Source organism: Mandrillus leucophaeus, unplaced genomic scaffold (genome assembly GCF_000951045.1).
Source record: "Mandrillus leucophaeus isolate KB7577 unplaced genomic scaffold, Mleu.le_1.0 Scaffold749, whole genome shotgun sequence".
Classification (NCBI taxonomy): domain Eukaryota; kingdom Metazoa; phylum Chordata; class Mammalia; order Primates; family Cercopithecidae; genus Mandrillus; species Mandrillus leucophaeus.
The window spans coordinates 1,356,005-1,371,656 of record NW_012108130.1 but is presented as its reverse complement, the minus strand read 5'-3'; the positions used below and the strand labels follow the sequence as shown (position 1 = coordinate 1,371,656).

Sequence of the window (15,652 nt, the reverse complement as noted above, 5' to 3'; positions counted from 1 at the left end):
ACAGTAATCTGACTGTTTACGACGACACAGGTACTAAACACTTTAAATACCTCAGAATTTCATTCTCACAAGCCTTATGAGTTACTACGTTATCATCATCCCCATTTTATAAAGGATAAACCTGAGGCCTAGAAAAATTAGTAACTTCCCCAAGGTCATGCTTACTGCTGGAATAAAGATCTGAATCCAAGTCTGTCTTCAGAATTCTCTTGGCTAATATATAATACCGCTTTCCTAAGAGTAACACTGTTAATCAAGATGAAAGAAGGAAAGAGAGAGAAAGAGAGAAAGAGAGAAAGAGAGAGAGAGAGAGAGAGGGAGGGAGGGAATGAGGGAGAGAGGGGAGGGGAGGGCACGGGAGGGTGTAAGAGTTTTTTTAAATTGTATCTGGGCAAAGGTAGGTATACTTATAAGACATCCATGTGGAGATAGTATTAAAGATGGATGATTCTTGGTCACTCCATGTACAATCATCCATTAATAAAATTTAGAGTAACCAGTACTCCTTGTATCTAATAATGTATAAGGCATAAAGAACATACCATTTCAATGTTCCCTACATGATTTATGGTAACTGGAAAACATTCACAATTAAAATATGAGCAACCAAGATAAAAGAATCTTGCAACTGCATTATAATCTAGCTGCCTAAAATTATATAAACGACAGAAAAGCAGATGTACAAAGATAGGGAAAGTTGTTAGGAATTTATTTTGTTAATATCTACCCAACTGGTGGAGAAAAAAGCAGAGAGGTACCCACTACTGTAAATGAAAGATAATTCACTAAGTTCATCAAGAATCTGAATATAAATAACCCTCAAGTAAAATAATCCTTTAGCTGCTCTTATTATGATTGATTTTGGAGTCACTAGTAAGCTTCTGATTTTTTATCCGATTTCCAAGGTGCTTTGGTAATCAAAAAGGGTCTTTTTGGTGGTAGATATGAGCATTTTCACCACTGAAAAGGTATGTCTTCCACAGTAAATGAGTAAATCAACATTTACATGTATATAAACCAATCTCCTGTGAGAAGGATTAATCGGTTCCTTAGCATTAATCAATTCTGAGAGAGCTGATATAAAAAAAAAAAAAAAAGCAATTTGTGAAACCACAGAATTGAGAACCAGTTTCTTAACCTTCCTAAGCCCACTGCCTATTTGTGAAACTTGAAGTGATCCAGTCCATCTCCAGCTGCAGAGGTCTCTTTTTAATTCAACAATCCCTCTTAAAGCTGCCAGGACATTGTTATGGAAGTGCTTTTATCACTGCCCTATGTTAGACAGTATTTGGCACTTAAAAGAATGTCCTAAAATATTTGCTGAATAAATGACCTCCAAATAGATTTATGCCACCGACCTGTTGCCTTTTTCAACTCTGGAAACTAAGTGATTCAAAGAGTACTGTTGTGACATAGCAAATTTAATAAGAAATATGTTTCTAAGAAATAAACATTTCCCAAGTGTATAAGTGGTACTTATTTTATTCTTTTTATTTTTTTATTTTTTTGGTATTTGAGACGGAGTCTCACTCTGTCACCCAGGCTGGAGTGCAGTGGCGCGATCTCGGCTCACTACAAGCTCCGCCTCCCGGGTTCACGCCATTCTCCTGCCTCAGCCTCCCAAGTAGCTGGGACTACGGGCGCCCGCCACCACGCCCGGCTAATTTTTTGTACTTTTAGTAGAGAAGGGGTTTCACTGTGTTAGCCAGGATAGTTTCCATCGCCTGACCTCGCAATCCACCCGCCTTGGCTTCCCAAAGTGCTGGGATTACAGGCGTGAGCCACCGCACCCGGCCAAGTGGCACTTATTTTAACAAGTGTAATCTAAGTTCACCCACTAACTTTAGAGATTTGCAATCTCTAAAGACACGTCATTTATTCCTGAACACACATCTGCCTCCCATGAGCCAGGGAAAGCCAGAGTGCCAGTACACAGACCAAACAGTACTCCATTTTTTTTTCTGTTTTTTGTTTTTGTTTTTGTTTTTTGAGACGCAGTTTCGCTCTATTGCCCTGGCTGGAGTGCAGTGGCACGATCTCGGCTCACTGCAACCTCCGCCTCCCAGGTTCAAGTGATTCTCTTGCCTCAGCCTCCTGAGTAGCTGGGATAACAGGCGCTCGCCAGCATGCCCGGCTAATTTTTGTATTTTTAGTAGAGACGGGGTTTCACCATGTTGGTCAGGCTGGTCTCGAACTCCTGACCTCGTGATCCACCCGTCTCGGCCTCCCAAAGTGCTGGGATTACAGCCCTGAGCCACCGCGCCCGGTCTGCATTTTCAAAGTATTACACAAGTGGCATTTAGAACAAAACATTCCAAAGTTAATCTCTTGCCTGCATCTTTCAAACTCTGCTAACCACAGACATTAAACTCATAATAATAACCATAACTAACATTAAATGATTACATTGTACTACAGGTCACCACATAAATTTTTTCATTTAATCCAAACAACTCTATGATATAGATACTTATCATTCCCACTTGACAGATGAGGAAAGCAAAGCTTAGAAAGGCTAACTTGCCTAAAGTCACAGAGCTGGTTAAGTGGAAGAGCCTAGAAGACTGAATGAGCTCTTAATCACCAGGCTACACTTTGGTATCCAGTTTAACTAAGTCAGTTCAACTGATTCAGTTACACGCTGGGTTTAAATTATCAATAGTTTCCACTTAAAAACACCCCCTTGCAATTACAATTTTCACATGAATTTAAAAGTACTTCCTTATTACAAATATCTAAGATCTGCATTAATAGGAAATAACCTTTAAAAAACAATCAAAAGAAGAGAGGATGCTTTTTAAAAAGAGAGGCAGGAAGGATGCTTTTAAAACTAGAACGTCGTACAAATGCATTTTGCTTCGAAACAACAGAAATAAAATTTCTCATTCCAGATTTTCCTTTTGCCAGCTAAGTCCATTTCCTTATCGAGAATTTCCTTGGATGTCCTAGTTCACGAACCTTAACTACTAAACACATCTAAGGCCCTTCTCTTTGATATTCTTTTGTTTTTCAGAATGAACACTAAGAAAGAGTCTATTTTAAATTATGCGGTTTCAGATAAAGCGCCGAAGTACAGGCTCAAAAGAGGGGCTACAAGGTACACCTCCACTTGGGAAGTTATAGATGTCAGATCCCAGCAGGAAAGCAGTGGAGTTTCCTTACTCTCTCCTTCCCAGAGCCCTACTAGGTCCCTAAATCCTACTCGACACCTTTGTTAGCTGCTTGTCTCCAGGAGTCTTTCTCCAAATCCCCCCACAGGGCATCTCGAAACAAGACCCCAGGAACCTGTCACTCACACCCCTATTCTCAGTCCCCTTCCTGAAGCCCCAACTGCCCCGTTAGAAGACAAGAGAAGGTTCTCGCCTCTCCTGAACAAAAAGTGAAGACGAAAGAGAAAAGTACTAGGGAAAAACTTTGGCCCAGCCACACCAAGCCCGGGGGAGAGAATGCTGAAAAGTACGGCTGGTGGGACGGGGTTGGGAACTGCGCTCCCCACGTGGGCCAGAGGAAACGGAACAGCACTCACGAGGCCATCTATCTGCACTTGCTTCACGGCTGAATCTCCGGAGCCGCCTTTGCCTTTGCCTTTCCCTGCTCCGCCGGTGGTGGAGCTGGAAGAGGTGGCAGTAGAGCCGGTGCCTTCCTTGCGGGACGCCATCTTTCCAGGCAGACAGGAAGAAAGAAACGTGAGCTACCGGAAGCGGAAGTACAAGTCTCGCGTGACGTCACTCGCAGCCCGGCGTTCGAGGGGCGGAGATGGAAGGAGAAGCCAAAATTGGGCCCCGCCTCCCTCCTCTTCTCTAGTTTTACCTTATTTCCAGGCGTTATCCTTTGTGCATGCCTACTGTACATTTTCGACCTCTTTCCAATGGAATGATCTAAGATGAAAATAAACTTTTTAAATGTTTAATCATTCACCATTAGGCAAACGGTCATAATAGCATTACAGTTCACATTATTTCTGTAGTGTCTCTTATGTAAAAATGCTTTCGTTTCTGATCTCGCAATGAAGTGCTGTACTAACTCGCATTATGCATATTAGAAAACTGAGGAGTGTTTTGTCTGACATTATTCTGTTAATTAGCGGTGAGCCAGTATTGCTCAACTTGTTTTATGTAATTTTAGATAGCTACTTGTAACCACTTAGATTATACAGAAATTAAGACATGGAAACTTTTATCAGAATTACCAGAAATAGTAGCCTTCTGCTATTAGTTTCATGTAGAGATTTACATGAGTAAAGTACCAAAGAAGTTATTTTAGGTATTGTTGAAGGATGGTACAGAACATATTTTCTGAAAATCATGCTGATTTATGACACATTACTCTGAAATACACATCTCAAGTCCTTAAAAGAATATGTGACAACTGTAAGAAGCCATTTTAGATAAGTAATTTAAAACATTCTTTTCTACTTCCAAATGACTTTTTTCCTATCCCTTATTTTTGAAATGTTTATTCATTCAATCAGTATATATACAGAACTGATGAAATAGTTAAATCAGTAAACGGCATATCCTGCCCTGAAGTTTTTTGTTGTTTTTTCATTGGGATCTGGTGCTATATTTCAATCTGGGAGAAGAAATAATTACATGTTACAAATTCTTAACACTACAAAATGAAAAGTTAATATCCACTCATTTCAAGTGTATATGAAATATTTATCAAAATAGACTACATCCTAGGTCACAGAGAAAGTCCACAAATTTAGAGGTGCTAAAGGTTGATCCACATAGAACTACACTAGAATTTGGTAATAGAACATTAACAAAAAGAAAAAAAAGAAGAAAGAAAATCTCTCATGGAAGAACAGACTGGAGGTTTTTGCCTACCACTAGGTAGCTGGAATGATGAGCATTAGAAAACAGCTAGGCTACTTATGAACAATAACACATTTATTTATTGCTTTATCCTACAACATAGGATCCAGAGTTCATTAAAAAAAAAAAAATACCCAAATGTCCAAGTTTCAATTAAAAATCTTTAATCTCCTCAAGAACCAGGACGTACATGCACTAGAAGATTTCAAACTAGATGAAACAAGACAATCAATAGATGCTGCTGAAATGACAGAGAAGTTAGAATTAGCTGACAAAGATTTTAAAGCAGCCCTCATAAAATGTTTCAATAAACAATTATGAACACGCTTGAAACAAATAAAGTCTCAACAAACAAATTCAGCTTATCTAAGATACACAAGATGTAAATAAGGACCAGCAAAGGACATAAATAGACACTTCACAAAAGAAGACACACACGTGGCCAACAAGCATATGAAAAAATGCTCAATATCACTAATCATTAGGGAAATGCAAATCAAAACCACAATGAAATAACATCTCACACTGGTCAGGACGACTATAATTAAAAAGTCAAAAAATAACATGTTGGTGAGGTTTCAGAGAAATGGGAACACTTGTACACTGCTGGTAGGAAGGTAAATTAGTTTAGCCACTACGGAAAGCAGTCTGGAGATCTCTGAAAGAACTTACAGTAGAACTATCATTTGACCCAGCAATCTTATTACGTATATATGGCCAAAGGAATATAAATCATTCTCCATAAAGACACATGCACATATCTGTTCATCACAGCATTATTCACAATAGCAAAGACTTGGAATCAACCTGGATGCCCATCAGTGGTGGATTGGATAAAGAAATGTGGCACATATATAGCATGCAATACTGTGCAGCTATACAAGAAATGAGATCATGACCTTACAGCAACATGGATGGAACTGGAGGCTATTTCCTAAGTACATTAACATAGAAACAGAAAACCAAATACCACATGTTCTCATTTATAAGTGGGAGCTAAACATTGCGTACACATGACAAAGAAAGGAACAATAACTGGGGCCTATTTGAGGGTGGAGGATGGGAGGAGAACGAAGATTGAAAAACTACCTATCAGGTATTATACAGATTACCTAGATGACAAAATTATCTGTACACCAAACCTCCACAACACGCAATTTTCCCGTGTAGCAAACCTGTGCATGTAACCCTTAAACCTAAAATAAAAGTTGGAAAGGAAAGGAAAAAAAAAAAGAACCAAATGCCAATGAAAATTTAGAACCTAAAAAGTACAGTAACCAAAACCAAAAGCTAAATGAATGGGCTTAACAGCAGAATCAAAAGGAAAAAAGAAAAAGGTCAGTAAAATACAGCTAGAATGATAGAAATGACCTAGTCTGTACAGCAGCTTAACAGAATGTAAAATGATGCACCATTGTGGAAAACAATATGGCAGTTCCTCAAAAATTAAGCATAGCATTACCAAATGATCCAGCATTTCCCTTTCAGGTATACATCCAAAAGAATTGAAAGCAGAAATTCAAACATATTTGTACATCAATGTTTATAACATCATTATTCACAATAGCCAAAAAATGGAAACAATTCACATGTTCATCTGCTGATGAATGGATAAACAAAATGTGGTATATACATATGATATAGTTTGGCTGTGTCCCCACCCAAATCTCATCCTGAATTGTAGTTCCCATAATCCCCATGTGTCATGGGAGGGACCCAGTGGGATGTAATTGAATCATGGGGGCAGTTACCCCATGCTGTTCTCATGATAGTGAGTGAGTTCTCATGAGAACTGACAGTATTATAAGAGGCTTTCCCCTTTTGCTCACCACTTCTCTCTCCTGCCATCATGTGTTTGCTTCCCCTTCCACTATGATTGTAAGTTTCCTGAGGCCTCCCCAGTCATGTCGAACTTCTTTCCTTTATAAATTACCCAGTCTCGGGCAGTTCTTTACAGCAGCCTGAGAACAGACTAATACAACGTACAATGGAATATCATACAGCCTTAAAAGGAATTAAATTCTAATGCATGCTACAACATAGATGAACCTTGAATACATTATGCTAATTGAAATAAGTTGGACACAATAGAACAAATACTGTATTATTCCACTTATGAGATTTCCATAATAGTCAAATTCATCAAGAAAGTAGAATAGTGTCTACCAGCACCTGGGATGAGGGAGAACTAGGAGTTATTATTTAATGGGTACCAAGTTTCAGTTTGGGATGATGGAAAAGTTCTGGAGATGGATAGTGATAATGTTGAACAACAATGTAAATGTACTTAATGGCACTGAATCATACACTCAGGGGTTTAAATGTTAACATTTATGCTACATATACTTTTTTTGATTTTTCTAAATTTTACTCTAGTTTCATGACAGATTAAATGTTACATGTATCTTACCATAATAAAAAAATAGGCTGGTACAAAAAATGAACAGAGCCTTGGGAAACTGTGGAACTGTAAGAAAAAAAAATCAGGCCAGGTGCAGTGGCTCACACCTATAATCTCAGCACTTTGGGACGCTGAGGCAGGTGGATTGCTTGAACTCAGGAGTTTGAGACCAGCCTGGGCAACATGCGAAAAAACATTCCTACCAAAAATACAAAAAATTAGCTGGGTGGTGGTGGCGTGTGCCTATGGTTCCAGCTACTAGGGAGGCTGAGGCAGGAGGATCGCTTGAGCCTCGGAGGCAGAGGTTGCAGTGAGGCAAGATCATGCCACTGTACTCCAGCCTGGGTGACAAAGTGAGACCCTAACTTAAAAAAAGAAAAAAAAAAATGAAAAAAAAAAATCGAACAATCCTATCATATGAACCTCAAAAGGAGAAGAAAAAAAGAACAGGGGTAAAAAAGTATTTGAACAAATAATGACTGAAAGCATTCCAAATAGGGCAAAAGTCATAACCTACAAATTCGAGAAGCTTAGCAAACTCCAAAAGGGACACCCCCTAAAGAAATTTACACCAACACATATCAAAGTCAAACTTCTGGAAACAAAGAAAAAATCTTGACAGCAGAAGAAAGAAATAACACCTTACTTATACAGGAAAAACAATTAGAATTAAAGTGAGTTTCTCATTAGAAACCACAGAAGTCAAAAGGAAGTTACACATTTTTCAACTGCTGAAAGAAAAAAATGTCAATCGAGAAGCAAATATTCAGCAAAAATATCCTTTAAGAATAAAAGAGAAATCAAGACATTCTCAGATGAAAAAACATTGAGAGGATTTGTCACTAGCATACCTACCCTGGAAGAACTGCTAAAAGAAGTTATAAAGAAAGGAAAGGACAAGAACAAAAAACAAACAAACCAAACATTGAACTATTCTTAAAGAAGAAAGAACACAGTATATTAAAATACAGATAATTATAGTAGCCTTTCCTTCTCCTCTTGAGTTTTCTAAATTATTTTTTATGGTTAAAGCAAAAATCATGAGATTGTCCAGCATGGTTCTAAATGTCTGTGGAAGAAATAGTTAAAACAATTACATCTAAATGGACATGTTTAAGGGCCTATATGGCCCTTAAAGTAAGTTTCTTAGTTTCTTCTACATGTCTGCATTGAAATTCAGCTGCTTTCCCTCACTTGGCTAAGAGGTAAAGTTTCTACATGTCACTCTGGTGTCAACATGTCACTGGTAAAATGACAAAGCACTGAACCGTGATAAATTATTTAAATATAATGTAAACCCTAGAGAAACCACTAAAAAGCTTTACAAAGAGATATACTCAAAATAACATAAATAAATCAATATATGATTTAAAATGTTCAAATAACCCAGAAGAATGAAGAAAAAGAAGAGAGAAATGAAAACAGAGAGAATGAATAAAAAATAACTTAAATGGCAATCTTAAGCCCAAATATATTAATAGTTATGTTAATTTTTTTTCTTTTTTTTTTTTTTGGGACAGAGTCTCCCTCTGTCACCCAGGCTTGGAGGGCAATGGCGTGATCTTGGCTCACTGCAACCTCCACCTCCCGGGTTCAAGCGATTCTCTTGCCTCAGCCTCTCGAGTAGCTGGGATTTCAGGCACCTACCACCCCACCCAGCTAATTTTTGTATTTTTAGTAGAGACAGTGTTTTGCCATGTTGGCCAGGCTGGTTTCGAACTCCTGACCTCAGGTGATCTGCCCACCTCAGCTTCCCAAAGTGCTGGGATTATAGGCATGAGCCACCGCGCCCAGCCAATATAAATGTTTTAAATATACCAGTAAAAGGAAAACAATTGAATGAATGAATAAACGGATAAAAACATGATCTATCCGTAGGCTGTCTATAAGAAATTCACTTCAAACATAGTAATATAAGTACAAAGAAAGTAAAACGATAGAAAAAATACATCATGTAACCACTAATCAAAAGAAAGCAGGAGTGGCTATATTAATATCAAATAAGGCAAAATTCAGAAAAAAGAAAATAATCAGAGACAGAAGGAGACAACAATAATTGAATGGTCAATCACAAACAACACTTGAGAATTCTCAATGTGTATGCCCCTACAGAAATCAGAACTTATGTGAAGAAAAATCTCATAGAGCTGAAAGGAAAAAATGGGCAAATCCATAATTATAGTTGGAGATGTCAACGCCCTCTATCAACAATGGATAGAGCAACTATGGAGAAAATCAATAAGGATATAAGGATCTCAACAATACTATCAACCAACAGGATCGAATCAGTATTTATGGAACCCTCAAAGTACAAAATACATACTTTTTTCGAGTGTCCATGGAACATATAGGTCATATCCTGAACCATAAACAAACCTCAGCAAGCTTAAACCTCACCAAATTTAATGATTTCTGAATTGAAATTATTCATAGTATGTTCTCAAATCACAATATATTTAAACAGGGAATTAAAACATAGGATAACAAAATTTTCTGAGTATTTGGAAACTAAACAACATACTTCTAGTAATATTAATCCACAGATCAAAGAGGAAGTCTCCAGGAAAATTTTAAAACATACACACAAACTGAACTAGATGAATATGAAAATATAAAATATTAAAATGTGTGGGGCACAGATACATCAGTGCTGAGAAAGAAGTTTATAGCTACCTGCCCACATTAGAAAAAGGAAATGTGTCAAATCCATCATCTAAGCTCTCTAACATCCTAGACAAATAAGAACAAAATAAACCTGAAGTATGCATAAGAAAGTAAATAACAGATTGTAGAAGAAACTAAATATATTTAATCACTTAAAGATGGTTGGTCACAACCATAAAATTGTCTTTCTGGCCTCCCGTAAAGAAGTTCAATATTGTAGATATTAATTTCATTGTGGACATTTATTTATTATATAAAATAAATTTATCCTGTATTCACAACAAGATGTTCTTCATTCTCTTTGTCACAGAAACTAATGTTTTTAGCATACTTCTCCAATTGCTGGAAATATTTCTAATTTAGTTACAGACGAAAAGAGAGAGGCTGATGAGGGCCTTCCAAACTAAGCTGTGGGTGCTGCCCATGTGTGATTACTGCATGAGGACAGGAAGCAGAGGACAGCCTGTCACACCTGAGTGAGCAAATAAAAAATAAACAGTGTAACTAGTTCAGCTTTTGTGGCATAATAACTCTACCCACTAGAAAAACACAGCCCAGTAAAAGTCAGGCTGTGACCATTCCATGCCTCAGAACCACCCATATTGGAGCTGCTTTCCCTCACTTGGCTAAGACACTTAAACCCCTTTCAATGCAGTAAAATGAGAGTCAGGACACCAAAGATGAACCCCTAAATGTTGTTAAATGTCATTTTATTATGATAGAGAGCGTTCACTTACAACAGAGAATATAAATTTGGGGGTTCATCTGGCTCGTTCTATATTCAGATGAGCCAAAAGAGATGTGTGTGTGTGTGTGTGTGTGTGTGTGTGCGTGTAAGCGCTTGCCGTGTCTTACTCTGTTGCCCAGGCTGCAGTGCAATGACACGATCTCGGCTCACAGCAGCCTCAACCTCCCCGGGCTCAGGTGATCTTCCCACCTCAGCCTCTCAGATAGCTGGGACTCCAGGCACAGAGCACCATACTTGAATAATTTTTATACTTTTTGTAGAGAACCAGTTCCTTAATGTTGCTCAGGCTGGCCTCAAACTCCTGGGCTCAAGTGATCCTCCTGCCTTGGTTTCCCAAAGTGCTAGGATTATAGGTGTGAGCCATCATGCTCAGCCTGCCAATTTTAATTATTTTAAACAAGAGGGAAATATATGCTATCATGGATCTGGATGTCTAGAGAAGGGCACACTCCAAGTGAAGCAGCATAAAGACTCCAGTTTCATTACTTGATGACTCTCTGGACTCTGTCATCTGCCATGTTTGGGTTCTGACAGCAGACTGGCTACCACTATAATCTCAAGCTCTCAGTAGCAATGGAAACAATACACTTTTTGTTTTGTTTATTTCAAGAAAACTTCTCCCCCAGCCATGGAAAAAAGGTCTTTCTCATTAGCCTTATTGAGATCAATTTAAGTCATAGGCGTCCTTTTGTGTACACATGTGAAACGAGACTATGGGAGGTTATACTTTGAAGAGCTAAGTAATTTGTTCAATGTTATGAAAGAAACAATAGAGAGTATAAAGTTGGAGCCAATAAAAAGAAAATAATATTCATTTAGACATAAGAATTAGCATGTGGGCATTTTCTATATGTTTGCTAAAATAATAATAATTTTTAAAATGACATTGGACTTTTCATCCCAGTATTTTGATTCATCACTTACCAACTACTATTTAAACAAAATAATCTTTCAGTAAAAAAAAAAAAGCAATTTGAGAGGATTCTAAGAGTTACTTTTATTTTGTATAATATCATGCAATTAATACTTCATATTGGTGTAATTCAATTATAAGTACTAGATTTTGAAATAATATTCTATTGAATTATTGAAAGCACGCTTAATTTCTTGCCATCAGGAGTTCAGTTTCTGCCCTGAGTCCTCCTGCTGCTTAAAAATATATACAAAACCATGAGTGAAACAGTTGTCTTCAACATTTTATTAAATATAAATAGTGTTTTTTAGAAAATCCTTTTAAAGCTGTAATCTGACATAATTTCTAATCTTTAAACTTCTTTAAGTAACAGTAATAATATTTGGTTACCTACAGTAATTTTGTAAGGATTCATTACTCTTCTAAAGTGCTTTGATAGATTAAAATGAAAGACCCATTTAGTGTGAACTTCTCTATCAGTTTCAATAATAATGTAATTAAATATCAAATGGTAGTTTGCTTTGCATTACACTAAAACATGTTTGCCATTGGTACTACTTCTTAACTTTTTGCTCTGCTCTACTAGTTTTTATTTTTTAACCATTTAAATTAATGCCATTAAACATTTTGTAGTAAAATGCCAATGAAGAGCACTATTTAAATCTGTTAGAGACAGGCTGGGTGAGGTGGCTCACACCTGTAATCCCAGCACTTTGGGAGGCCGAGGTGGGCAGATCACTTGAGGTCAGGAGTTTGAGACCAACATGGTCAACATGGTAAAAACCTGTTTCTACTAAAAATACAAAAATCAGCCAGATGTGGTGGTGGGCACCTGTAATCCCAGCTACTCCGGAGGCTGAGGCAAGAGAATCACTTGAATCTGGGAAACAGAGTTTGCAGTGAGCTGAGACTGCACCACTGCACTTCAGCTGGGGCAACAGAGTGAGACTCTGTCTCAAATACATACATACATACATACATACATACATACATATATCTGTTAGAGAAACAGATATATTTCAATTTACCTAACATGGCAGTATTTGTTCTAAGTATGATTTCATCCAAATACATTGTTACAGAAAGCAAACTTGCTAGTCTAATTTTATAGTGATCTGACAATAGTCATCTGATAACTAATGATGGGCACTTCCTGTTTACTGTCTAGTTTAGAAATATCCTCAAGAAACAGAAATCTCTTGAAATCTTTTTCTAAGAGACAGCTTCTCCTTTGTCATTTGACCTGAAAGAAGAGCTCACTGATACTGGCAGGACTGACATACATGAATTCTGCTTGCTTTCGTTAATTGACAACTGGGTGACACTAACATTTCCTTGATATTCCTTACCCAAGCAGCTGGGGCTCTTCACATTTAACTAACTTTCCTCAACAGGAGATATATCCCACTGACATACCAAATTCAAATTAAATTGTTTATACTTCCAAGAGAAACAAATGTCAAGACAGTTTCTATAGTATGTAAAGAAAGATGTGGTTTATTTAACTTTGAAGACTTTCTCCCTTTTAGAGGAAACGTATAAACTAGTATTTTGAACCTGTTCAAAGGAACGGCAATTGTATTGACTAACATGAACTAACATCAAGGTTTCATCAAACATATTTGCCCATATAAAATTATCTAATTCTGGTAAGTAGTTTTAACTTCCTCTATCAGTTAGCATTGAGTTTGGCTACATATAAAATAAACTTATGACAACATTTTTTAATAAAAAACCAAGGTAGAAGTTTATTTTTCTTCTCATGTAAAAGAAGTCCAGAAGTAGAAAGTCTACATTTGGAAAGACAGTTTCACAGTTGCGAGCGATACAAGGTCCTCTTATCTGCTTTGCCAGTGTTAAGCAAATGACCTCCATTCTCAAAACCTCATGGTCTAAAATAGGTTGCTGGAGTTAAGTCTATCCCATCCAAATTCTGGGGAGTAGGAAAGAAGGAGATATAAAACACAAAAGTGTCCACTGCCAAGCTAAGTTGACTTCCTTTAAGCCGGCTTCCCAGAATTCCATGCAACACTTACACTTACATATCTTTGGCTAGAACTTAATCCCATGGTTCTACCTAACTGCACAGAATGCTGGGGAATGGGCTAGGTGCTGTGGCTCATGCCTGTAATCCCAGCACTTTGGGAGGCCAAGTTGGGTGGACTACTTGAGGTCAGGAGTTCGAGACCAGCCTGGTCAGCATAGTGAAACCTGGTCCCTGCATAAAAATACAAAAATTAGCCAGGCATGGGGGCCCGTACCTGTAATTGCAGCTCCTTGGAAGGCTGAGGCAGGTGAATTGCTCGAATCCAGGGGGTGGAGGTTGCAGTAAGCCAAGATTCTGCCACTGCATTCCACCATGGGCGACAGAGTGAGACTCCGTCTCAAAAAGAAAAGAAAAAAAAAAAAAGAATTCTGGGGAATGGATTTGCTTATCTGGGCACATTACACTCCAGAATACAATCGGGAGTCTATTCCTACAAAGAAGAGAAGAGATATTGGGTGAAAATTCATAGTCTGTGTCATATCTATTATGTTATACTTGGTGATTTTGTGAGAAATGTCATGCAGCCATGAAAAATAATGAATGAGAACTCTGCCAATTGACTTTGGGGAGATGTTTGTAGGGATTTCTACAGGATTGTTAGGTGAGAAAAGCAAATGTATAGAATTGTAAAATATGATTCAATTTTGCATAACAGAGTGTCTCTACATAAATATTAAATTGTATATATATGTATATGATATATCAATATGTGAATATGGAAACATTGCAGAGAGATACATAATAGATCATCAAGGTGTTATCTGGGAAGGGGAGAAGAAATTACTATCTTCGTGTTGTTCCACTTGTTTTAAGAGGCATATATTATTTTTGTAATTTGAAATACATAAAGTTTTTTGTTATTTTATTTTATTTTAAAGATTGTTTAAAAAGGTGACAGCCTCCATATCTGACCTTCATAACACCTTCTGACATATACGAAATTTCGCAGTAAGGCATTCCATGACAGCGCCTGTCCTAGAGGATCTTAATGAAGAACCTCATAGGACCTCAATACAAAGTGCTTTACCTAAGTTGTCTTAAAATATTTATTTAGCTAAATTATTTATTTAGACAGTATGTTAGATAATGTCAGGAAGAAATTTTTTTTTTTGAGCTAATGAATGTTAACAAATGTTTATAAATATTTAAATATGAATATAAGGCAGAATAATACTACAATAGATATGTTAGCTAAATTTGTCTAACATTTATGAAATTAAACAAAATTATACTAACATTGATGAAATTCAACAAAGTAACCTTTATGAATTATGTTTAATGTTTACCTCTTTAATTCCATTTAGGCCATGAATCTTTCATGAGAAAGTCCTATTTGGGAATTAGTCACACATTTCAAAAATAAATTATTCTCATGTCAACTTGGCTTCATCAAAATTTCATGAAGAAAAAAACTTCAAAATCATGTACAACAGCATAATATTATAAAACTATATTTGATCCAGACATAATAAAATGAAGAACATAAAAAATAAAGAAAAATAAATTAATCGCCTGCTTACTCCAGCTGAATGTGGATTTCTATTTGGCATGGAAAATGGCCAGTGGACTGACCTGAGAAAAAAGCTAAAAGCCAGCAATGCTGTTATGAATTATTGTTCCTTCAGTATAAGGTCAAAAATTTTTCAACGAATATTAAATATTTTAATAATGACATAATTTTCAAAATAAAATTTCAGATTTAAATTTATATTCAAATAGTTCATTCAATAATGGCAGTATTTGTCTTCCGCCTTGGTTGTGGCTAAATATTGATTTTCCATTACAGATCATTTGGCATCTAAACAAAAGTATATTAAGTGGACCAATTAATAAAAATATCTTATTGACTAAACGATGCTTTATTACAAAAAAGGTCCTTCAGGAACACTAATGAGCATAATAATGACTTGGGGAGATGGTAATAAATGTCACTTCCTCTCTGAACAGTACCCCTCTCCCTCAATACTTATTCTGAATCAGAAACGGGCATTTTAAACAAGCACACGAAGCTTTTTCTGCATATCTCAGGACCATGTTTTGAGAAACACTGCCATAATAC

General features: G+C 36.9%; 1 protein-coding gene across 2 annotated transcripts in view; it reads right to left on the bottom strand.

The window, feature by feature from the left end:
- EIF3H (eukaryotic translation initiation factor 3, subunit H) overlaps positions 1-15,652 on the bottom strand; it is a 122,063-nt gene that overhangs the window by 104,472 nt on the left and 1,939 nt on the right. For both annotated transcript variants that reach the window (XM_011966142.1, XM_011966141.1), the window contains exons 2-3: positions 3,811-3,878; positions 3,527-3,658 (exon numbers count right to left, since the gene is read on the bottom strand). In XM_011966142.1, the coding sequence (XP_011821532.1) occupies positions 3,527-3,658; positions 3,811-3,852 (174 nt within the window). In that variant the 5' untranslated portion in view covers positions 3,853-3,878. The remainder of the gene's footprint in view (positions 1-3,526; positions 3,659-3,810; positions 3,879-15,652) is intronic.